The following is a 26,083-nucleotide window of genomic DNA, read 5'->3' on the forward strand; positions in this document are numbered from 1 at the left end:
TATAAGTGATGCAAATAGTATTTAGTTGGAAAAAGGACCAAGATCATTTTAGTCTGAATTTAATTTCTGCATGATAATGTTTATAGTGGCTACTGGAGACTGATGAAAGTTGAGGTAAGATATGTAATTTTGTTTACACTCTGATTCTTTCATTTGCTTTTTTCCAACAGGGGCAGATTGTTTATGAAGCCATTGGTCAGTCACCTGCCCCATACTACTTCTTCATTAACCGCCTAAACGGTGATGTCTTTGTTCAGAGAGATCTACGCAGCGATAGAACAATGATATACACGGTAACACTTAAAATTAGAATTATAATTGCTTTGTGTAAACTATCTTCTCATATGTTAGGATTTAGAATATCTGTTCCCTTCATGAAACTATGAGATTGTCAGTAAAATTCACATTAAATATGGCCTATAAGCTTGAAGTTTGTGGTATTGCTTGCATTCAAATGTTAACCTATTTCTTTTGTGACAAGTTTGTGTTCAAAAGTACCCGTCAAGGATGGCCATCTTTTTGACTCGACCAGTTAAAAAATTGTCATATTTACCATGAACAACCACATAATAAGTGTTTACAGATTGAAATTTCACTATATTATTTGCATACCCTTACATTTGTTTTTATCCACCTACCAACTTTGAAAATGAAAAGCATCAAAGGTACAAAGGGCAATAAAATACTGTAATATTTGTCAATTCCTCAACTCAACACATTGACATGTCCAACATGCTGAAAAAGTAACTTTAATCCATAAAGAGAGGTAAGTAATCCAATTATCCTTACTGCTGTGTGTTTCTTAGATATTAGGTTCTGTAACTTTGATATGGTATCTTAGCCTGTGTGACTTCACCAGAGAGAGGTTAAAAAATGTACTTAACTGTGTACCAGACTAAGGGGAGAAAAAATTGGTCAATCATGTGACAAGCTCACTGTCTTTGCAAACACTGAGCATTTTATTTGATAACTACAAATTGCCCACAACTGAGAATTTGATGTCAGAAAGATTAAAATAAATATCAGTATACATTTTACTGCAGTTTGCTGGAAGGCAGAATCAACAGATTTACAGGTATAGTTATAGCCAGATGTTAGTGTCCATATTTTGCAGACAGAATGATATTACACTACAATTAATGATAAGTAATATTTTTGTAAATGCTTGATTTTAGTTTTGTCACATTAAGTCTGTAAATTTGTCTTAATATTCTTATGATTTTAAATTGAAAATATTTTAAAAAAATAAAATCCTTTTAATGCACTTCTTTCCCATAGCTTGTGATCCCCCTCTAGAAGAGCCACTCTTCCTATAAGGTCACTTTGTTGCTACAGGAGGGTTGGCCTTATAAGAGGGGGACCACCGTACTTGCTATTTAACAATGATAATTTTATGTACTTGAATTTTATGGAATTCTGTACCATTCTTTTTTGTAGCTAACGGTCAAGGCATATGATACCGCTACTCCATCCAAGTTCTCCACACAGGACATTTCCATCACAGTTCTCAGAAATGTGAACAGTCCACAGTTTGATAAGCGCACATATCTCATCAATATCAGTGATGATGATCCCATGGGAAGATTGGTCGTATCACTAAATGCCACAGATAAAGATCCTGTAAGAAATTGTCTATATTTCCTAATTATTTCATATTCAAAATCATTGGATACTTTCTGCCACTTTTATTATAAATGTATAATACATTAATATAAAAGGAAAAGATGGGTATGTGACCTAGCCCATGTTTGTGATTGACTTTGTGTTATCTCCATGACTTGCAACTCCTTCTACACCAGTTCTGACATTTTAAAATGGATACAAGTGTAGTTTATTTGCTACACATGCACATATCATGTAGATGCATACATTTTCAGATCTTTGCACTAGTACTGAATTCCTTATAATTATAGTTTGTTGTAACAGGGTTTGTTCATAGTGGAAAAAGATGTCCTGAAGATACAATAGTGTACTGCTGTTTAGTACATTTTGATACTGACATTGACCCATTTGAAATTAGAGGTCAAGAATCTTTGTTACATATTTCATTAGTACCTAGAACTTCTTTTAACGTAAGGAAAAAAAAGATGCTTCATAAAAATACAAAAACAGGGTAATGGATCAGATGCTGAATGTGCTGATAAAATGGATGAATTCAATGTTGTGTTCATTTATTAATGTTGTTGTTGTTGTTGTGGGCTTAATGCCATTAGCAGCAGATGGTAGCCTAATCATGGAGGCCATTATATCTAGTGGAGCAAGAGCCTGGAAGAACCCCGGGAAAAATCACCAGCCTATGGGAAGCTTTCTCACATGCCTACATTGGCTGATCTGAGACTAGAACCCATGCAAACAGAGGTTAGATGTCAGTGATTTGTATTTATTTCAAGCATATTGTATCCCCTAAGTTTTTATATGGGCTTGCCCATGTTTGTAAACTTAGTTTGAAATAACTGTCAACCTATAAATGAAACTTTATTTGTTTTTCACTTGCAGAATGTTCTTGTGTATACCCTGACTGGAGATCAGCGTTGTCAGCAAGTGTTCTATCTCACCTCCAGCACCAGTGGTGTCGGAAATCTGTATCTTGGCACCAATCTACTGTCAACAACTGATGTCAGCTTTAATGTAAGTAAAGCAGTCATACCCAGAATTGTTTGATTTTATGTCATTTATTGTTTGCAAGCTAACCATATTTAATGTTTAATGTAGTATTGACATGGCAGTTAATTTGTGTAATTACGGAACACGTGACTATAAGATATAATCTTAGATAATAATTATTCAGAAATTGTACTATTATTTCACTAATAGGCCAAAGTGAACAATTCTGATATTTTTTCCCCAATTCCAATTCAGGCAAAGTATAATTTTTCCTTGCTGGTGTATACTATGAAATAGGCCTATCATTTTATTTATCTTCAGTTGATTATGACATAAATTGGTAAACTGTATTCATATTTGTGTTAAAAAAATATACTTTATTGGCCCAGAGTATCTTTAATGGCAGTCGGTTTATTTTGGATTGACAAGTTCTAATTGTTTCTATCTTTAGCAACATATTGAACACTGCCAATGATGTGAATAGATTTCAAGATTTTAGATAGTATTCAACTTCTTTTAAACAGTGCTGGTTAGGAAACAACCATAAAACTTGCATACATTTCTCACGGAAACATTTCCATCCTTTCCATGTACCAGTATATACTGGAATGTATAGACTTAGTTTTTATCCTATAAGGAAATTATCTTGTAACGGAATCAGTTTTAATATCACTAAGTGCATATACAAATGTAACATTCATTTTGCAATAAATGTGACAAATATGTTAACATAATGTCACTCATTTACTTTTGCATTGGTAAATTTGGATGAATTAAGTAAATTCATTATATTTACTACATACAGTATTTTGTGATTTGATAATTGTCAGTATGTTTATATTTTTTTTAATGATTTTCTTTTCTTCTTAATTTACCAAAATTATATGATTAGAAAAACTACAATTCTTTCCATCTTGATTTTTACCAGCTTTAATGAATTAAAAGGAGAATTTGATAAGTTTGTTCATAGTACTTTCAGTATCATGATGGACCTTTGGCCATCAACATACGCTATTTTCTGTTATGTTATATTCCAGTGTGAAGTGACAGTGACAGACAATGGGTATCCAACTCCAAACTTTGACAGAGCACAAGTCGTGGTCACAGTTGCAAGAAGACAGCCACCTGTATTTGTTCTGGCTAGCTATTCTGCTGAAACAAATGAAAATGCCTCTGTCAATACAACTCTTGTCAGAGTGCAAGCATCAAATACACTAATCACGGTAATTTGTTTTAGTTTGTAGTCATATAAATTTGTTGAGTGTGATGGGTGTTGATTATAAATTTAGCTTGATGGAAAAAACAAAAAGGAAAATTCATACCTACCCTGCAGTCTAATGTCAAGAAATGTTAATATTCCTGTATTTGCTCTAAATAAGATGGAATCTTTAATATAGTCTGTCCATAATTCTGTGGGGAGTATCTCGAATATATCCTGCCTATCATTCTGCTAGCATATCCGGAATATATCCTGTCTGCAATTTTTCCAGGGTATCTGGAATATAGTCTGTCCATAATTCTGTGGGCAGTATCTGGAATATAACCTGCCTGTCATTCTGCCAGGGTATCCGTAATATAGCCTGTCTGCAATTTTTCCAGGGTATCTGGAATGTAGCCTGTCTGTAATTCTGCCAGTCTTAAAATATGTTTAAATGTTGGATTTTTGTGGTACCTTAGAATGATTGCACAGAGACTAACTTGAAATATGCAAATGATAATTTTCACATAATTACTCCTTTAATTTTGAAATAGCATCATTGGATTTCCAAAGTAATTTTCGAAAGTCATAGAGAGTCACTGCCCTTCTCTTGGCCCATTAATTAAGTATGAACATTCAAGCATAGCACAACCAGATAAATTCCAGTGCATATCTTTTCTCATACCCCTCAAGTTCCACACTAGTTTGCAGGCTTTGACTTTATCTTTCTTTAAATGTGCATTTAAAAGTTTGTTTAAGTCTGTTTAACATGATGTTAAAACTCACATCGTCTATGCATATGAAAGTGTCAAACGATCTTTCACAGAAACCTTGTAAACTTTTCAGGGACGCATTGCCTACAGGACAGAAGGAATATACCCAGCTGATACATTCTTTTTAGTAGATGATTTCACTGGAGAAGTTCGAATTAGGCAAGACCTTCGTGCAGATTCGCTGCGGCTGACTATATACACTGTAAGTACAAACTTTTATTTGAGTTTTTGTTTCTTTTCTTTACTTGTGCTATTGATATTTTTGCTTACAACTTTTGTTTGGACAGTTATGGACGATCTCCAATTTTCAGGGAATTGTTGATTACATGGATTTGGTGACCATTACAGGTAAGATCTATGTGAAATTCCTGAAAAATATAAACGATATCTCGTTATTTCAAGCTGTTTAAAGAACTTCATGGAATGTTGACTTGTTTCATAAGAATCAGAGATATTGGACTGCTGAATGATAATCAGCATCATTTCAATTCCAGTTGAGAGTTGTTGCATATGACACAGCCAAGCCACTAGTGACAGGAACAGCCCTTGTGTATATAACTGTAAGGCGCAACTTGAATAGTCCAGTCATCAGACCCCCAACAGTTACACTCACTGTGCAGGAAGACACAGGCATCACATTCTGGGGCTATCGTGTCAATGTTACAGATCCAGATAGTGTAAGTAAAGTCATCAGTCATGTTTATTGCACAGATTTGTACATTTTTATAATGTATATTTCTGTAGATGTATTATTATATAATGGTATATATACAATTGCAAATGACATGATTATAAAGTCATAGTCCTGAATAGAAATGGGATCAGAATAGAATTCAGGAATCAATTATTGGAAACTTAAATTCTCTATTCCAATCAATACATTCCTATCCATAGTAAGTTATAGTCTTATAAAATGTACTATTTAACCTTTGTTTTCCTAAGCTATGAATCTAACAATAATGTAATTGGCATAATAAAACACATCTGCCCTAAATTTAAGCTGCCATCATGTGAAGAAAATGAATTTCAGATTAATGTCTTAGAAATGACAGCTGTCATTGTGAAGCCTAATGTGACGGGAGACGTTAAGTCACTTGAGTGGTGTCAAATAAAATTACAGCTGCTGATGTTTGACTCCAGACATCTATACTTCATAACGGAAGCTGCTTCTACAGCTCCCTATTAATTTCTTAGATCCTCAAGATTTTAGGATTAAAGGAATGGTGTTTTCACACTCGTTGTTTTTCTCTTACAATGTCCCAGGTTCCTGGCCCATTAAAGATCACATTCACCTGTACAAGAATACTTGATCTGAAGTTTTCAAACTTTTGTTCATTTACATTAAGTAAGTTAAGACTAATTTTACTTAAATTTATGCTGTTTTGTGTATACAAATCTGATGTGGTAACTTATCTACTGTCAAATATACATTTTTAGAGGAATCTCACTTGTTCGATCATTGGAAATGCCAAGGCCCAGGAGTTCTTCAGGATTGAACCAGATTCTTGTTTGATAAAGATGAAAAACAGTTTACTCAACGATCCAGACAAAACTACAGAGTATAGGGTGAGTACAGTAATCATAATAATAATATTTCCAAAAATTTCGATATTTTTCTAATCAGAACGAATCATGCAACCTATATAAAAACATTATAGAAATAAAGAGAAATACAGCTTAAAAGAGGTAAACAGTCAAGATGTACTGGTACAAATCCTGTATCAAGTATCTTTTGAAATTTGTTCTTTTTCTTCTAATTTTATTTTCAACTAATATTATATGAGAAGTTTATAGTAAGTACACGTGAATATATAGCATGAAATTATTACAGTAAAAATAGTCTTACAGACAGCCCAAATTTGACACTAATAGTAAATTTCCTTATGTACAACAAGAATGTCATGTATTTCAGGTGTAGAACATGCTATGCAATAACTAGACTACAATCAGTCATTTGTTTTAATTGAGTTCATTATAATTTCGTTCCAGATGACAAATAGTTTGATGACATATTTTATATTTCATAGATCCAAGTGCAAGTATCGGATGATGGCATGCCACCTAACACAGTGACAGGGGAGGTAATCATTAATGTACCCAGAGACAGGTTCAACCCAGGTTTCACCAACCTGCCTGATACGAAAACCATTGATGAGACATTAGCTGTTGGTAGCGTAGTATACAATATTGGAGCCAGCGATGGAGACCAAAGAGTACGTTTTACACATACTGTTTTACATTAATTTTTCAGACTGATGAGGACATAGCTCTCAAATCCTTGAAAAGTCCTTGAATTTCACGGGTAGCCTTCAAAAGTTCTTCAATTCAACCATGACTTTAAAGCTAATTGAATTTTGACAAATGGCCTTTAAATGCCAATAATCAATTTTACATTATCAGAATTTGCTGCCACAGAAAGAATTTATATGTAAATCAGTTTAAAAATGTTTCTGAAAACTGTGAACTTTTGGTTTGAAAGAAAGAATAATATACACCTGTTATCAAAATGTGCAAAGTACATGCATTGCATTGTTACCACTGTATCAAAACTTTTAACTGGATCTCATATTAAGCATATTCAATCACCATCACTATTAATTTTTCTAAGCAGCTTAGTCACTGTGCTTGAATGAGGATGATTCAGCTTCCTCATGCCTGAAAAGTGTGTGTTTTAGTGAGAAGTGGTTGCCTGACTACAGTTAGTTCAGAGAAGTTAAATAGTGATAGGTAGACGGCACACTGTGTATATTGTCATAGCAATGTAGATTTTGGGAAAATTGTTGAAAGTGCTGAAATCTCATTCAAGAAGTGAGAAGCACAAAACACTTACAAAATCTGGAATTGCAAACCATCGAGAGAAAAAATTATTGTGGAAAAAAAATCCTATTCAATGCTAGTAGAAATGGGAAGGTCTATTAAGGTTGAGTGTGAAATGGGAACAAATAATACATTGGTAAGTTCAAGTGACTCACTCTTTGAACATTTAACCCTACTACCAGCCAGCCATTATACATCTCTCCCTTGATAACTTGCAGATAATGGGGTCCAAAAACACAGAGTATACCAAAAGCTAGGGAGCAAATTACCAAGGGACATCCAAACAAATAAGAAGTGATGTAATCTTTGCTGGCCATTGAGAAAAATATAATCACACTGGGAATAATTGCCAATAAAGCACATTTTCTAATGTAGTTATTCACTTATCTCTATAATTTAGTTTGAAGATACCCAATCTCTGAAATATCACTGACATTATTCCAGTTGGTATTAACAAACATCATGTGTACATGAAAATATTGTGCATTATGTCACTGCTTTTGTTTGTTTTGATTCATGACAAAAAAAAAGATTATTTTATTAAAAAATTAGGGACATTTATTTAGTGAAACAATCATCAATAAGTCCGCACAGTTCCTTAAAATGTTTATTTTAGACCAATGAAAAATAAAATCAGCATATAGTTTTCACAGTAATTTGTTGACATGACAAAGAAAAAAGTTAAGTCTGAAGAATATTCCAATTCTAATGCTTAGTTCCAGAATTCACCAGTAGCACACAGAATATAAATTGGTCTTTTTGCATAGCATAATTTAAACTTATGTCAGATTCTTGTAATCTGGGTTTTTTCCCTTCATGTCCTTTGTGTACTCTAGCATTGAATTGTGGGTTTCAGAAATGAAAATCAGGAGTTTGTAATGCTGACTGACATGTCATTTTTGAAAACCTCAATTTTCTCTTATGGGAAGTTATTTTTTAATGCATCAAAAAGTTTGAAATATTTTTTGCTGATAATGGATTTGTTACAGGACATGATGAATCATTGTGATGGAACTTTTCTTCGTCCAGATTATAAAACAAACAGTTTCAGATTATAGAGTAATCCGATCAGTCCATTTGTCTGCATGGTGTCAACACTGAGGATAGGGTTGGTGTTTATGTGATATTTTCATAAACAATATATTCTAGATTCACATGACTTGGTATGTAAATTGTTTCTGAGTTATTTAGGAAACTGAAAACTAGGTCACCATGACCTATAATTCATGGTTCATTCATGTGTGCTTACTTAAGCTCAGTTCCTCATGGTTAGGATTTGCATTTACCTCAGCTCTGTTGCATTGTTGCTTGCCAAGTAATTTAACTTAGGATAAAGATGCATCTTGAGGAGTAATACACCCATTCAGTAAAGCTACGTCAAATTTGACCTATAGTTCCCACTAGAGACCCATTGTAAGCATAGTTTCTTAAACAGTGATATCAGCAGAATGATGTAACTTATTAAGTAGTTGTGCCACACATTTAGGTCATAGGTTAATATGACCTATATTTTACACTTGGTATCTACATTAATCTTTGTTTAGCTTATTTATTTCAGACACTATTGCCAGCAGAGTTCTGTAACTTGGTATGTAGATGTCACATGAGATCTACAACACTCTTCAGTCAAACCTAAGTAACTGTGACCTATATTTATTGCCAGATGTCTGTGTTAACCTTTGCATTTTTCCATTTTCTTAGACACTGTTAATTGACACATAGTATGCTTCATAAAAAGTATTAGACCAGTGGTTTTCAAACTTTTTGTTTTTTACTGACCACTTATACATTGCTATGGAACTCAGCTCACAACTTAGAGATTGCTGTGGACCATCTTAATGATCTTTTATAATGTTGATTGGACCATTTCTTGGTTGTTCCACAATGTTTCCATGGACCATCTGAATGGAGCTCATGGACTACAGGTTGTCTAGATACCACAGTTTGAGAACCTATGTACTTGACCATTAAACAAACTTGGGTTTTGCAGTCTGTTCATTCTGCCATGGTTGTTTTTCTGTCATCCTTTATTAGAAGTAGTAAGGTCAAGTTTGACCCAAGATCAGGAATTTACTAGAGATTCATTATTGTGCCCTGTCAATTCAAATGTGAATTTGTTTGAGCAGGTGTTAGAGTTTCACCTGCAATGGACTGATAATGAATCTGAAAGTTGGGGAGTTGAATGCTCAGTTTAGTGGTGTTGGTGTTGTAGGGTTTAACGCCATTTTTCAGCACACGATAGTAACATGAAAAGTAAGCAATAAAATCTTGCTGTTTTAAAGCATTACAGTCATGATTAGGAAGACTAATGAACTTTTTTATTCAGGGAAAGCTTGTATATCAACTAGATGGTTACCTGCCTGCAGAGACATTCTTTGCAATCAACAGTACCACAGGAGTTATCACAGTTCGCAATTCTCCAAACTCAGATGTACTTGAAAGGGGAAGCTACACAGTAAGAGTTATAATTTATTTTTTCCTTGTTTCCTTTCAATTGGGATGTCCCATTATGTCACAAGGAAACAGTGGTCCACATGTTGTAAATGATTATGAATAGTAACAACTTGCAATCTGGTCCCACCTCAGAATTTATAATATTTGTGTATGTTTCTTTGTAAAATAATTGGAGGAAGTGTATCCGTAAGAGCTTCCTGTGAAATAATGAAAGCAGTGGAAAGATTCCGCTCATTGTTAATGATATGAGCTTCATTAAGTGGGACATACTTTGATAATCTTCCTTTCTATAAAATCTATTTATACAAATAACTATATCAAATATTCTTGAAGTCAATGCTCTTTCTTTCCTCATTTATTATAATATATTATTTATTGTTCCTTGAGCAAATTTTCATAAGCACTATTTCAGAATAATATATTATTTCAAATTAAGTGGATGGTCACGGGTTTTTAAATTCATCATGTTCCTTTACTATAAATCTTTGTAAATGTATAGAGTGCTTCTATGTAATTCCTATCCCATTATTTTCAGTTGCGTGTTTGTGTGTATGATGATGCCTGGCCAAGCAACCGTGTCTGCTCCAACCTGACAGTGGTTGTGAATCGCAACCCCAATGGACCACAGTTTTCACAGAGAAGTTATGATAGAAATATTCGTGCCAACTTCCCACCAGGAGATATTGTCATACAGATGACAGCACAGGATTTTGATGGGGTGAGTTATATAGTACATTATTTCTTTGGTCATTCAGGAAGAAAAAAAATATATCTATATAGAGTAATTTGCAAACGCACTTTCTTCACATTCAGAATAAAACAAATCAAAACCTTGTACAAATGAAATGTTATATAGTTTCAGTTTTAAAACTTTTTGGAGGATGAAATTATAAAATTGATGTCTTTCAAACTATTAATGTCTTTCAAACTTGGATTGGAAAAGTGTTTCATTGTAAATTGTTCTTTTGAGTCGATGAGAGTTTTACGAATTAGTCACCCTCAAAAATTTGCAAACAAGAAAAAGAATTTATATTTCAGCTTTGATAAAATTTGGAAGAATAGATATAATGAATTGTTTGTTGTGCTGGTTTTTTCAGGACAAGGTGAAGTTTACCAGTGAAGCAAGTGCATCAATTCAAAATATTTTCTTTGTCAACCCAGACAGTGGTTCAGTTATGCTGATTGAAAGTTTGATGAATATCACCACCATTCAGGTGTACCAGGTGAGTTTATCCTAGTATGAAACAAATCTTTGTTATTATGAATACACTGCCGTTATGTATCAAACAAATCTTCATTATTATGAATACACTGACCTTAATTAAGAATACACTGTCCTTAGGTATCAAACAAATCTTGATTATTAGGAATACACTGCTTTCATGTATCAAACAAATCTTTTTTATTTGGAATAAAGATAAAATGATAAATAAAGTAGCTAAAGATTGATACAAACATATAAAGGACATAAACATGCATGTGACAGAACAAATACATCAAATCAAGCAGATTGAAAACTTTGCATCTGTAGATGGGCTTGTAAATTGATGTAGCATTACATGTTTTAAGGGGATTGAAAACAAAGCAAGTACACTTTATGCCGTAATTCATATTCTCTGTCACGACACTGAACATTTATATCCTATGCATCGTTTCATCTTTTCTGACCCTAGGGGTGCTGTTGGGGGCTAAGACCCAAGTGACAGTGTGTTTTGTCTTGGCATGTTGGCATCAAAGATTTTGAGCATATTCAGGTCTAGAAACATGACTTTTACTGTGAGTTTGTAAAGTGAATGGTAAATTGTGCTCTGTCACAAAATAAGCAAAAAACAGTCTTAAAGTTTCACTTTATCCACCTTTGATCCAGTCTTATATGATGCCTTCAGAGTGGACGTGTTTGTTACAGAAGAATCAGTGATTGTATCTATCAAGTCTGCATATGCCTGGTGATATGATTTTTTCCTCCATATACTATGTTAAAATCCCCTTTGCATGAAAAGCATGAAGTAAACATAGGATCTTTGCTAGTCACCTGCACACACTTAAGCTCATATTTCCAAGCCTTAGTGAACTTTTAATATTTCTTAGCATTTTTTAGCATTGAAAGAAAGCATATGCTTTAGCAGTATGACATGAATTGACCAAAAATAGAAGAAAAAGATAAAAGCTGCCCTTAAATTCTTCTCTTTAAAAAAACAAAGTACTTGAATATTTCTGGCAAAATCATTGTGTGGTCTGGTAGCTGATTTTTAATCAAAGACTCAAAAGCCATCTTGAACCTCCTTTGATTCCTTTATTAGTTATAATACCTCATAAAAATCTCACCTTTGCTTTAAAATGTCCAAATTACATCAACAGGTAGATCAATTTGCTGATTGTTATGCACACATTAGCCATTGTTTCACAGTTCCTAATCCAACTACTCAGCATGTATTATGGCACTCTTTGAACAGGTTAGGTCCCCAGCAGATTGGTTTGACTGGTTTCTGTAATGTGTAGATAGAATAAGTAAATATGAATGTATATTTTTTTAATCTATGAATTTTCATAAGCAGTAGATTTCAACTGCACAAACAGTGTGTGTAGTAGATCTCCTTCAAAATGTTTTTGTACTGTTGCTGGCAGACTCACAAGTATGTGTAATAGCCTTCAAAGGCATAAGGCACTATTATTTGTGTATCTTTTCTTTAAAATGTTGTACTAAATAGCAGATATGATTTTCTCTACTTTTGCAGTTTAACGTCTCCGTCACAGATGGACGCCGTACAAACCCTAAGACTGACAGAGTTACAGTGACAATTAGCGTCACTCCACTGCAGGGTCCACCTGTATTTTCCAATTCCAGTGTGGAAATCACCATCCCCCTTACACAAAGTAATGGGTCTATTGTTTACACTCTGCTTGCACAAGATCCAGATCGGCAGGTGAGTCATTAAACAACCTTCACATTGAACTTTTGTTACAGTGTTAAGCCTTTGCATCATAAACACCATTCCCACTTAAAATATCCCATGCCCTCACTGTTTCATCAGTTTTGCGACATGTCACTCATACAGCATTGTATTCCATATTATACCTGTAATACTCTCTGACAAATAGTATCCATGTTTAAGAAAATGCTTGCGATTAAATATAGTAATAAAATTTTTAAACACCAATTTCAACTTGCATCTCGATCGTTTTTGAAATTGATGCGTACAAATCTGCATTGGTTAATGTTGTTTGCCAACTGAAATTAAACCTTTACCTCATGTAAGCTCCTTTGGATGTCTTTACTCAAAATTCTCATGGCAGCTCCTTTGGACACCTATACCTGATTCACATGGAAGCGGGTTTTTATGCCTCTACATCATTCTCATGGAAGCACCTTTCGACGCCTGCTGTAAACATCATCCATTTTGAGCGGGTTTTCATAGTGCCACCTTAGGGGAAAACCCCGTATTACTACATTCATTACTGTGAATGACCATTATGTCAGATCACGTGGTTACTGTTTAAGTTGTGTTTGTAATCTGCTATCTAAAGCAACTGTGTCATATTCTCCACTCTCCAAAATGGAGGCCACAGATTTTGTTCAGTTCTGTCTTGAGTGTGGAGTAGGACCTTTATAGTAATTTTCTCAAAGATCAAAGTTATATCTGGTTTATAAAACTCAATTTCATAGACTATTAGGATTACTTGTCTGAGAAGCTGCGACGACAGTTAGTGGATTTATATTTTATAACAAGCAGCCAATGCTGCATTCTGAGATGTTCAAAAGTCCATAAATTAATCTCTTAATTGTAATCAACAATAATAATTTTTCAATTTTTATCCTTCTTGTGTTTATACAGAATGTAACTTCACATTTCTTTTGATAAGATTCTTTTATCTGTTCTTTTATTGCAGGGCTTTATACAGTACAAACTGATTGGTTTCCCACTTGGCCAAGAATACTTTGCTGTGAATCCTAACACTGGTGCTGTGACTCTGAGAAAGGCTCTGACCCTGAACCCAGACAAATTCCCCAGTTATGTTGTGAGTTGCTTTATTCCACCCCCACTTCACCAGATATATTCAGCCTTGAAAGGTCTTTTTTAATTTTGCAGAATAAAGGTATCGATTAAGAAAAAGTGCCCCTTCATTATAAAGAATTTCAATGTTACTATGATGCATAAAGAGACAATTGGTGTATTATATAAGGCATCATAACATTCCTAGATTCATATATTTAAAAGTAGGGGACAGTAATGAGGCGAGGTAAGGAGATGTTTTGATCAATGAAGTAAATGGGTTTTTAAGTAATGGAGAGATATTAAACAACAAGCTGTTTTGGTGCAGACTTAAAGTTTTGTTGCAAATACACAACCTTTGCATACAACACATCAGTGTCATCCACTGGTGTTTGGTCAGCAGAATTTTATGGAATGGAAATATCGTGTTTTCTTTAAACATGGAAGAACAGTTGATAAGTAACGTTAGTATTACAATAACCAGTGATTGAAGTTGTCTACATTAATATCATTGGGTTAGGTTTATGTTTATTTGGGATATTTGTCTTGATTATTTACCCAAACATTTTCAGTTGTCATATGCAATTTTTAGTTTGTAATAGTTTTATAAATAGAAGCCTTGTTTAAAATAAGACATACACTAAAGTGACAACATTTGCAGTCAGTTTCAAGAAAATAATTATTATATTCAAAGCCTGATAATCTTGAACAACATATAGGTGAGGAAAGACATAATAGGTCTAAAACAAATTTCAGCTTTTCATCGAAAGTTATGATTCTGCTGAACCTGACGACAAAAGCTACATGACACTGATCATCCGTGTGAACCGAAATCTGTATGCACCAGAATTCAGGCCTACTTCTGCCTACACCGCTAGCGTCAAAGACTATGACCCTGTAGGCACAAGTGTCATTCAAGTCAGTGCCCAGGATCAGGACATAACAGTGAGTATAATCTCTGCCTTTTATATTATTATCTTTTTTCTATGTTAAATATTAGTGTTTGTACTAAACAGCCATAAATACAATTAAACAAAAGACAAAACTTTCACAATTAAATTTAGACCATATCAGTTTATGGGGTAGAAAAAGTAAGCAAGATAACCTGCTGTGCACATTCCTTTGCTGCATAATTTTCTTTTCCATGATAACTACAAGTGATAAAAGCTAACTGTAATTCAAATTTTTGTGTTGTTTCTCTCTTAAGGAACCAGAGAATAATGTCATCTACAGAATTGATGTTGGTAGAGCTGGTGGCAATGAATACTTCAGAATTGATTCAAATACAGGTCTTATCACCATCAACAACCAGTTATATAAAGACACTGCCAAACCAACTCAGTACACAGTAAGTTCAATCTCAATTTACCATACATTAGGTATTGCAAGAAGTATAGAGGCAATTATATCAGGGTGGAGAATAATTATTAATATTTTGAAGAGTAATGCTGACTTTGCTTGTTATCTCATTGCAATGCCATGTCATTTATGGGGCTAATATAGATAATCTGATAGTTATTTCAGTATTGTTTATGGGCTAGCAGAAGTAATCTGATGGTAATTTCAGTATTGTTTATGGGGCTAGCAGATATAATCTGATAGTAATTTCAGTATTGTTTATGGGGCTAGCAGAAATAATCTGATGGCAGTTTTAGTATTGTGTCTGAGGCTAGTAGAAGTAATCTGAAGATAATTTCAGTATTGTTTATGGGACCAATATAAGTAATTTGATGGTAATTTCAGTATTGTTTATGGGGCTTGTATAAGTAATCTGATAGTAATTTCAGTATTGTTAATGGGGCTTGTATAAGTAATCTGATGGTAACTTCAGTATTATTTATGGGGCTAATAGAAGTAATCTAATAGTAATTTCAGTATCGTTTATGGGGCTTGTATAAGTAATCTGATAGTAATTTCAGTATCGTTAATAAGGCTTGTATAAGTAATCTGATGGTAATTTCAGTATTTATTTATGGGGCTAATAGAAATAATCAGATAGTAATTTCTGTATGGTTTATTGGGCTTGTATAAGTAATCTGATGGCAATTTCAGTATTATTTATGGGGCTAATAGAAGTAATCTGATAGTAATTTCAGTATGGTTTATGGGGCTAGTAGAAGTAATCTGATAGTAATTTCAGTATGGTTTATGGGGCTAGTAGAAGTAATCTGTTAGTAATTTCAGTATGGTTTTTGGGGCTAATAGAAGTAATCTGATAGTAATTTCAGTATCTTTTCATGATGATAATTTCAATGTTTAAATGAGTGGTTAAGTTTTCTGAATTTGCTTGATCTTTACTAAAGATATTCCATCAATATGAATGTCTGTAATTGTCTGCAAAAGCATTTTGTAGCAATTTACTAATTATTGATTGCATATGTTTCTTTTAAGAGTTTTTAATGTATTATGAACAAGTAGTCATAAAGTTTTCATTGAAGTAATTGGTTGCATCGTTTGTCCAAAAACTATCAGTATTTCTTGCATGTTCTCTACAGCTTTATGTTTTGGCCACTGATCCAAGTTACAACCCAAAGACAGCTACAGCCACTATATTTGTCACAGTGGAACGAAATGTGGCACCTACATTCAATCCAAATACATATAGCATGAGTGTTTCAGAGGCTACACCATTGTTCAACCCAATCATCACTGTTTTTGCTACTGATGCCAACCCAAAGGTAATTTTCAGTCTGCTTTATTCTTTGTTGTAGGTAGTTTCTATTATGTTCAGAAAATTGCTGTTCCTTGTCAGTTTGCCTCTACAAAGCTCACCTCTGCATAAAATAAAGATGGCAGAGAAGGTGGAGTGGTCCAGCATCATACATGCTTATGTGTTAGTTTGGTTTTATTGTTAAATTTTTGCATTTAGCTCCTGCTTATTGCACACCATATGAATGAGGGCATGCATCTTGATGAATCCTACATTCCATTATAAAAATAGGTCACTGTGACCAATATTACAAACATCAGTGACTTGGTTCAAATTTTTAAATCAAGTTTCTTTCTCAAACTCTGTTTTTGCTCAAGTTGTCAAACTAGATGAATGTATGTATTTCCGTTTATACTACACCCATACATAAAAATGTCACAGTGACATGCATTTTACTTTTTACTGGATTAGTTGCTTTCCATTTAGCTGTTTACTATTATACCTAAATTCATGAAACTGTGCGCAGATGCTTCTTGATGAGATCTGCACCCTCATCACAGAAGTAGATTATTGTACTTCACTGACTTATATGAGTCTTAAGTACTATTTATACCAGAAAAATGATTTTTTGCATCGCCATTAGTGCCACACATTTATAAAAGTAAATTATTGATATCTTCTTTTCACATGTCACTGACTTGTATCCAAGTTTTTGGAGTTTGCTGATGACCACATAATTTTTTTTACCACCTGTATAATACTGTTATACTTGGAATTAAGAAACAAGGTGAGAGGATGCATCTTGATGATTACTATACCCTCATATTAAATGTAGGTGACTGTGACCCATACTTCATATTTTGGACTTTGGTTGAATTTTTTGTTTATTCTCATGATGCTTGAATCATTAAACTAATGGACAAAATAGATCTTTTTGCATGCCATCCTATCGAGGTTTGTTTTGGTTTTGTGTGGTTTAGTGCCATTGTTCAGTACATAATAGCACCTCGGATGCAGGAGGTCACAGGTTCGAACATCACTTATACAACTTTACAATGAAAGAAAGTAAATGTGACCTACATTTTTTTGCCTTACTTCTAGCATACTGTGATGGTAATTTTCTACCGTTGTGGTATATTTATTTAATGGTCAGTTTTCCATATTAATAACTATACATTGTATACTGTGATAGATTACCCAAAATGTGTTAATAGTATAGTACATATGAATGAGCATAAATGAGTGGACTGCATGTTTTTCATGCGTGGCCTTAACTGTAGTGGCTAATCAAGGTAAAAATTAATGAATGAACTATATGCCGCTCCCTCGATAACTCGCACCCTGATAACTTGCGAACCCACTTATAACATGGGAGCAGGCGTGGATCCCATTTTTTAAACCATAAAATACCAAAGCATCATCCCTATTTCTTGAACTTGAAGAAAATCATGATCAAAATTAGTAACTGAAACGTTGATATGTCGCTCGTTTTATGGTTGAAAACAGTAATTAAGACCTGGAAATTTTAATCAACATTTTGATTAGAAGTCATATAATTGGTTTCATTTTCTTTCCAAATGACATTTTTAGTATACCATAATTAAAGATATTCAAGGAAATTTTGATCGATGAAAATGTCACTTACGCCAAGTGTATGCTGTACATTAATATTTAAATGTCAACTAAATAATTTTTATTAAGTGAAATTTTGTTTTAATTCTATCTTTTAGTTCCTCTTAAGTGTAATCATCATAAATGTAATGTGTATTTAAACGTAACTATGTCAGCAAGCATTTCTCTGAGAACCTAATTAAATGCTGACCGTGTTTTCGTAACTGACTTGCGGAAGTATTTGTCATATTTTTGCACAGAATTAAAAGCTTGCCTCCTTTGTATTATCATGTTAATTGCATCTTTTGAAACAAATAAAGTATGTGAAATAAAAGAAAAGCTAAAACTAAAAGGCATGCAAATCCTACATACTTAAAATGTAGCGGTCATGGTCGTATGTCGGGTGAACTCTTTTCAGTTGATCAGTCAAAAACTGTTTAAATGTTATTGTGTATATAACATAATTAATCTGCCTTAAATTAACCAACTCATTCATAACTGTGATCAAAGATAGCAAGGCAGCCAAGCGAAACGAATACTTCATAAAATAAAGTGCTTGGTTTCACATATGCGGATTATTGTGGGTAAGTGAGTTTCAGAGAATTCCTGTACTGGCAATTAGAATTATCCTCAAGGATGATAAGAAGTTTCAGTATTACTTCCAAGGAAATCGCGACATCAAATTGTACTAATTGAACAGTACAAAAACTGAGTTTGGACAGATGATTGTCTCACAAAATAAATGTCGCTTGATTTCGGAGAAAAAAAAGAATCTTGTTTGGTGGTGTATCAACAGTTAGTCTAGTTCCCTGCTGCTTTGACTCCCGACTTGGCACTGTTCGATTAAATACCACTCCAGGAACCAGACTAATCAACAAAACAAAAAGCAGCAACATAATATACAGATGTTTTTGCATACACATGATGGTTGTTGAAACCAGTAGAAATGATTTTTCACATATTTATATTTTGAAATTAAATGTTATTTATACAGAATAACAATCAACTACTTTAGAAAAAGTGCATTATTAACAATTATTATTGACAGAATTGTAAAATGAGGATTTAGTCATTAAACAGCCCAGACCCGGCCCTAGGGCAAGGCAAATGAGGCAACTGCCTTGGGCCCTGCGCTTTCAGGAAATCAACTCCACAATGCAGTTTTTTGCTTGGGGCCCCGAGCTCATTGCTTGCTGCCATGGGCCCTGCACATCCTATGGCAGGGCCTGAAACAGCCCAGTTCCCTATACACACACACACGCTCGGGTTTCTTTATGTGTGAGAGTTTGGTGTTTTTTCTTCCAATTTTTTTGTAGATCCCTCATTAACTCATGCCCTCGCTTATAGTGCAGTCTATGTTTGTGAACCCTGTTGCACAGTTTTTCATCAACCTTTTATACTACCTCTTTGTTCAGGGGCCCTGAGTGGCCGAGTGGTCTAAAGCGGTCTTTGTTATAGATCACTGCCAGCTCACCTATGTCTGCAGTGGTTTGAGTCTCGGATTCAGCCAATGTGGGTATGTGAGAAAGCATGCCAGTAGCTTCTCGTGGGTCAGTGGTTCTTTCCGGGGTTTTCCCGGGTTCTTCCTTGACCATTAATACTGGCCGCCATGTATAGCTATCGTGTGCTGAAAAATGGCGTTAAACCCCACAACAACAACAACAACAACCTCTTTGTTCATATCATGGAAAAGAATGATTTTTTTTATTATTGTTTTAATTCTGTTTTGCTAATCACTGTAGGTGGGTTGGTTTAATTGTATGTTACTATAACACTGACTACATATTGCACAATAAAAGTTTGGATGTTAAATTTTTTTATTAAAAAGTTAAATATAATTAGAATTTTTTAACAAGAGACCTTTAGTTAAGAATCAAAATAAAATTTTGTTTTCAGGATATTTTATTTTTTGCACAGTAAATGTTTACTAAACTCTTTGTACAGATGAGCCATTTAATTTTTTATTACACTCTGTAATTAAGAAATATTAACCAGAATTTTCATATCAAGACGCAAGAAGAAATAACAGGCATACAAACTGCCAGGCTTAAGATCATCGCTTACAATATACATGTTAAATAATAATTCAGTTTTCTGTTTTTATATTCTGTATCTAAGTATCTGAGACTTTCTTTTCATGTAATTATTATAACCATGACATGATCTTTATGATTCAAGCTTGTATGGGTTATCTTTCTTTACAAAATGTTTATTTTCTTCTATTCTTCATACTTTCAGAATTCATTGAATGGCCAGCTTGTTTTCAGCATCATTGATGCTGCAGCCAGGAATGTATGGCAGATTGATGAACAGAATGGAACACTTTCACCACGTGTTGGTCTACCTGATATTATTCAAGAAATCTGGGAGGTAAATTAAACTTGTGAATAATCAGAGTCCAGCCTTTTATTTGTTTTGCCAACTGTCTTAATTCTTGAGAATTACTTAACAAAATTAACGATTCATTACTATTTAATTCAGTTAAGTTAAATCCGAGATGTGTACAGGAACTATTTTTTGGGCAATGAAAAAGACTGAATTAACTTGACAAGAAAATTGTTTCAGATGTATTTTTGACTAATTGATTAATTTGTTGATCAATAGTTTGAATAGTAGTAGATCAGTGTTTCTCAAACTTTTTTGTTTTGTGGCACACCAAAAAGATCTAAAAAATTTCATGGCACACCTGAAAAGATTTAACAATTTTTGTGGTGAAGAACTTATTTGTTTTTACATATATATTTAATTTTAAATTTAATGTGAAGGATGTGCCTGCTTTTGAGAGCAAATCAGATTGAAGCGAGGCTCCAAAGTCGACAAACAAGTGTGCATTTCATCATTGATTTTAAGAAGTCTCTCTCTCTTTTTCGATTTGACTTCAGTCAGTGCTGAAAATCCAAACTCACAAAACCACGAATACACAATTGGCAGGATTATTTTGATTGCTTTTGAACTGATTGCAGGATATGACTTCTTGACTGAGATCCAAAACTCATCCAGGCTCTTTTCAAGAAATATTGACTGAAAAAAATTATCATTTTTTTAAATCAATGAGCTGTTCTGCTTCGGTTGTAAGATTTGTAGTTGCGTTGTTTCCGAATGGATTGATCACCCATCCATATTCCTCACTTGCATGTGATGGGAAGTAATGCTGCAGTGCCGATTGTAGGTCTCTCAGTGTGTCCAGAATTTCGGGGATGATTTTCTTGTTTGAATGAGATTCATTGACAGTAGGAAGGTAGTCGAGGACTCCCTTCGAGACCATATTTTGCCACAGCAACAACTTTTCATCAAATAACTTAAGTTTTGATGTTGCAGTGATGATGTTTTCCATTGGTCCTTGAAGACTTAAATTCAGTGAATTTAATTTGTCGAATAAATCGGAGAGAAACTGAACCTTCAGCCACCAGATTTCGTCATGAAGAGAGAATCCAAAGTCTGTTTTCTCAACCTCCAAAAACGAAATCACTTCAATCTTGCGATGGACGAGACACTTTAACACTTTTCCCCATTGAAAGCCAATGAACGTCAATATGGTACAGCAGGCATTTGTAGTCTGAATCCATCGCTTCACAGAGTTGAGAGAAAAGTCAAGATTGAAGCGGTTGAGATTTGATGAACTTGAATAACTTGGTTCAGAACTTATATATGTTACTTTTTAACTTTTGTGACATTGATTTACCATTTAATTTTTCGATATGTTAAAGGTTTCAAAACGCTAGCATTTTTAAGTATTTTTTCAAAAACTCACATGGCGCACCTGCAAATCTCTCTAGTGTGCCGCAGCACACAGTTTGAGAATCATTGAAGTAGATGTAAGGAAGGATGAAAGTAGCAGTGTACGGAAGTGCATAACAGGGCCCAACAACGTGGAATGAATTGTCCACTGAAATTAGACACAAAGACACATTGATCACATTCAAGAGTGCTCTCAAAACTCACTTATTTCGACTGCAAGAACAAACTTAAAGACCTAATAATGTTTCCTACCTTAAATATTCTCAGCATGTGTTTTAATGTTTTCTAATTTCATGGTGTTTGTTTTTGTAATCATATCATTATATGTTTTTTATCTTATAGGTGTTGTCTAATGTTGTAAAGTGCTTAGAGCTTCTAAAGATTAGGCACTATACAAAGTCCTCATTATTATTATTATTATTATATAACATTGACAAAATATGTGACATGCCTTTGTATAATGCTACTGATGAATAATTGATATTCCACATTTTCAATCTCCTGTTCGCTATTCAAGTCTGACCGCTCCATTGGCCTAGTGGTTAGAGCATCCGCCTCAGATGCAGGAGGTCATGGGTTCAATTCCCGGCTGAGTCATACCAAAGACTTACAAAAATGGTACTAACAGCTGCCTCATTTGGCGCTCAGCATTAAGAGGTTAGTGTTAGGACTGGTCAGCCTGGTGTCAGGATAATGTGACTGGGTGGGACATCATGCTACATGTCTGGGGCATGATGCCCCAGTGCTTGACATCACTATAAACAGCCTCACTGCAGACATCGTAGCGATATGACTGAAAAATTGTTATAGCTATGTTAAAAATCCAACTCACACACACACGTTATTCAAGTCCATGACAAGGGCATACCATGTGTCTTGCCTTTTTATAATGTTACAGATGAATAATTGTTATTCCATATTTTCAGTCTCCAGTTTCCTATTCAAGTTAATGACAAGGGCATACTATATGACATGCCTTTTTATAATGTTACAGATGAATAACTGTTATTCCACATTTTCAGTCTCCAGTTTCCTATTCAAGTTAATGACCAGGGCATACTATATGACATGCCTTTTTATAATGTTACAGATGAATAATTGTTATTCCACATTTCCAGTCTCCAGTTTCCTATTCAAGTTAATGACAAGGGCATATTATATGACATGCCTTTTTATAATGTTACAGATGAATAATTGTTATTCCACATTTCCAGTCTCCAGTTTCCTATTCAAGTTAATGACCAGGGCATACTATATGACATGCCTTTTTATAATGTTACAGATGAATAATTGTTCATCCACATCTTCAGTCTCCAGTTTTCTATTCAAGTTAATGACAAGGGCATACCATATGACATGTCTTTGCATAATGTTACTGATGAATAATTGTTCATCCACATCTTCAGTCTCCAGTTTTCTATTCAAGTTAATGACAAGGGCATACCATATGACATGCCTTTGTATAATGCTACAGATGAATAATTGTTATTCCACATTTTCAATCTCCAGTTTTCTATTCAAGTTAATGACAAGGGCATACCATATGATGCCTTTGTATAATGCTACAGATGAATAATTGCTATTCCACCTTTTCAATCTCCAGTTTGCTATTCAAGTTAATGACAAGGGCATACCATATGACATGCCTTTGAAAATGTTACTGATGAATATCCTCATTTTCATTCCGCAGTTCACTGTTCAAGTCAATGACAAGGGCATACCATCATTGTTTGACCGAGCCAGTGTTAGACTCACAATCACTAGAATTGGTAAACCCACTTTCCCTGATACAGAATACTTCTTAACAAAAGATGAGAATACTCCAGTGAACACCACAATCATACAGATGCAGGCCAGTGATCAGCAGTCTTTGGTGAGTTTTTTGTCTACATGTCTTTGTATGGCTTTTCTAATGCCAGAACATTTTTTTTACCTTGGAAGATAATTTTTTCCCTCACTTTCTTTAAATAATGCAAAACAAGGTTGTTACTTTTCCAGTAATGGTAGCAGTTTAATAATTTGTGGAGTTTTATATCATTTTGTCAAATTGCATCATTGCATATATTTTGAATGTAAATCATAACAATGAGCTTTAATCTGAACATGTATCATCCTGTAGGTACAGTTATCAAGATTTTGAACATGAATCAATCTGTAGGTACAGTTATGGACATTTTGAATATGTATCATCCTTTAGGTATGATTATGGACATTTTGAAAATGAATCAGTCTGTAATTACAGTTATGGACACTTTGAATATGTATCATCCTTTAGGTATGAGTATGGATATTTTGAACCTGTATTAACTTTTAGGTACAGTTATGGACATTCTGAACATATATCATCCTTTAGGTATGATTACGGACATTTTTGAACATGTAACATCCTTTAGATACAATTATATACATTTTTAACGTGTATCATCCTTTAGGTACCATTATGGAAATTTTGAACATGTATCATCCTTTAGGTACTATTATAGACATTTTGAACATGTATCATCCTTTAGGTGTGATAATGGACATTTTAAACATGCATCATCCTTTAGGTATGATTATAGACATTTTGAGCATGTATCATCCTTTAGGTACTATTATTATAGATATTTTGAACATGTATCATCCTTTAGGTACTACTATGTATATTTTGAAAATGTAGCATCCTTTAGGTACTATTATGGTCATTTGGAACATGTATCATCTTTTTGGTACTATTATATACATTTTGAACATGTATCATCCTTTAGGTATGATTATGGATATTTTGAACATGTATCATTCTTTAGGTACTGTTATGGTCATTTTGAACACACATCATCCTTTAGGTACTAATATGGACATTTTGAACATGTATCATTTTTTAAGTATGATTATGGACATTTTCAACATGTATTATCCTTTAGATACAATTATAGACATTTTAAACATGCATCATCCTTGAGGTACTATTGTGGATATTTTGCTATTTATATTAGTTTCCTGATTTCGGACATTTGTACATGACCAAAGAACAGGAGACACAAGTTAATTGAATGACAAAAAAGAAGCATTCACGTTTTCACCATTATTATATTCTTTACATTATTTATAATTGTTTGAGCATTGGTCATGTTCTAATTTCAGAGTAATCTCATTTATGAAATCCGTGGAGATGGTCTTGCACCAACTTACTTTGAAATCAACAACAGAACTGGTGTCATCAGAACATCAAAACTCTTCACAGATGACAATAATAAGACACCATCATACACCGTAAGTTTTTGTACCCTATGATAGCTCCTTGTAGAATTTGTTGGAAATCAATTAAAATTTTAATGCTTTAAAAAATATTAATTTTTTTTAATCACTTGAATTTTCTGTGTCTTCAAGAGGATGGTAAGAGACCGTTGTTGCCTTGTGCTAAAGATTATAGAGTATCCTGTAATAACAGATCTATATAACAATCATTCACTTAAAACAAAAACCCAATGTCTCAAATGATGAGAAGACTTTCGTATTGCATTAAAAGGTTGTTTTTAAATTTTAGCAGAAAACATGAGTAAAATTTCCATCGTCATTTAGAACACCAAGTTCTGTTTTTCTTTTGTGTCTTTTGTATGAAAATATTGACATTAGTTTTTTTTAAAATAATTTAATTTGTAACATGGTAGTCTGTATGAAACCCTTTATCTTCTTACACTGCAAGTCCTTTTAAGTATAATTCCTTTACTCCACTTGACTATCCAAAAGAATGATCCTTTCCTGCCACATCTTGGTACTACATTCTTGTGTTCGAGAATTCTGTCCAAAACAAGTCCAAGAAACACACATAGATGTACTTTATTTATCAGCATTTTCATCATTTTTTTATAATTTGCTTTTACAAACAATGATATGCACTGAAAAGAAAACAACTTTGTGCTCTGGCAATTTATCTACCAATTATTTAAATGTATTGACTACTATGCTGATGGCATAGACATTGCTATGGCTGGGTTTAAACTGTGATGCAAAATGTCTCTTGTTTTAGGTCAGAGTATTTGTATACAGGCAGAACAATCCATTGGACTATGCAGAAGCCCTAGTGCACATTACTGTGATTCGTAATCCATCAGCACCATCATTCCTGCATGGTGATTTGACCTTCCGAATTCCAGAGTCCCAGCAACTTTCAGTTGCCTTTGGCAAAGTCAATGCCACAGACCCAGACGTTGTAAGTATTTTACGTTGCCAGTCTCTATCTATCTGTTTTTTATTTTTTTCACAT

The 26,083-nt window shown here is 33.8% G+C and overlaps 1 protein-coding gene across 1 annotated transcript in view; it reads left to right on the forward strand.

Annotated features, from left to right (window-relative positions):
- Positions 1 to 26,083, forward strand: part of LOC149805912 (uncharacterized) — a 273,589-nt gene that overhangs the window by 223,189 nt on the left and 24,317 nt on the right. The window contains exons 144-163 of the mRNA XM_089934933.1: positions 171 to 293; positions 1,438 to 1,620; positions 2,497 to 2,628; positions 3,642 to 3,827; positions 4,649 to 4,777; positions 5,070 to 5,252; positions 6,013 to 6,141; positions 6,603 to 6,788; positions 9,719 to 9,847; positions 10,382 to 10,564; positions 10,944 to 11,069; positions 12,582 to 12,770; positions 13,735 to 13,863; positions 14,595 to 14,783; positions 15,046 to 15,186; positions 16,334 to 16,516; positions 20,338 to 20,469; positions 23,528 to 23,710; positions 24,961 to 25,089; positions 25,847 to 26,029. Of these exons, the coding sequence (XP_089791059.1) occupies positions 171 to 293; positions 1,438 to 1,620; positions 2,497 to 2,628; positions 3,642 to 3,827; positions 4,649 to 4,777; positions 5,070 to 5,252; positions 6,013 to 6,141; positions 6,603 to 6,788; positions 9,719 to 9,847; positions 10,382 to 10,564; positions 10,944 to 11,069; positions 12,582 to 12,770; positions 13,735 to 13,863; positions 14,595 to 14,783; positions 15,046 to 15,186; positions 16,334 to 16,516; positions 20,338 to 20,469; positions 23,528 to 23,710; positions 24,961 to 25,089; positions 25,847 to 26,029 (3,147 nt within the window). The remainder of the gene's footprint in view (positions 1 to 170; positions 294 to 1,437; positions 1,621 to 2,496; positions 2,629 to 3,641; positions 3,828 to 4,648; positions 4,778 to 5,069; positions 5,253 to 6,012; positions 6,142 to 6,602; positions 6,789 to 9,718; positions 9,848 to 10,381; positions 10,565 to 10,943; positions 11,070 to 12,581; positions 12,771 to 13,734; positions 13,864 to 14,594; positions 14,784 to 15,045; positions 15,187 to 16,333; positions 16,517 to 20,337; positions 20,470 to 23,527; positions 23,711 to 24,960; positions 25,090 to 25,846; positions 26,030 to 26,083) is intronic.

The sequence above is a fragment of the Sinohyriopsis cumingii genome, chromosome 2 (genome assembly GCF_028554795.1).
Source record: "Sinohyriopsis cumingii isolate HCF-2022 chromosome 2, ASM2855479v2, whole genome shotgun sequence".
NCBI classification, from domain to species: domain Eukaryota; kingdom Metazoa; phylum Mollusca; class Bivalvia; order Unionida; family Unionidae; genus Sinohyriopsis; species Sinohyriopsis cumingii.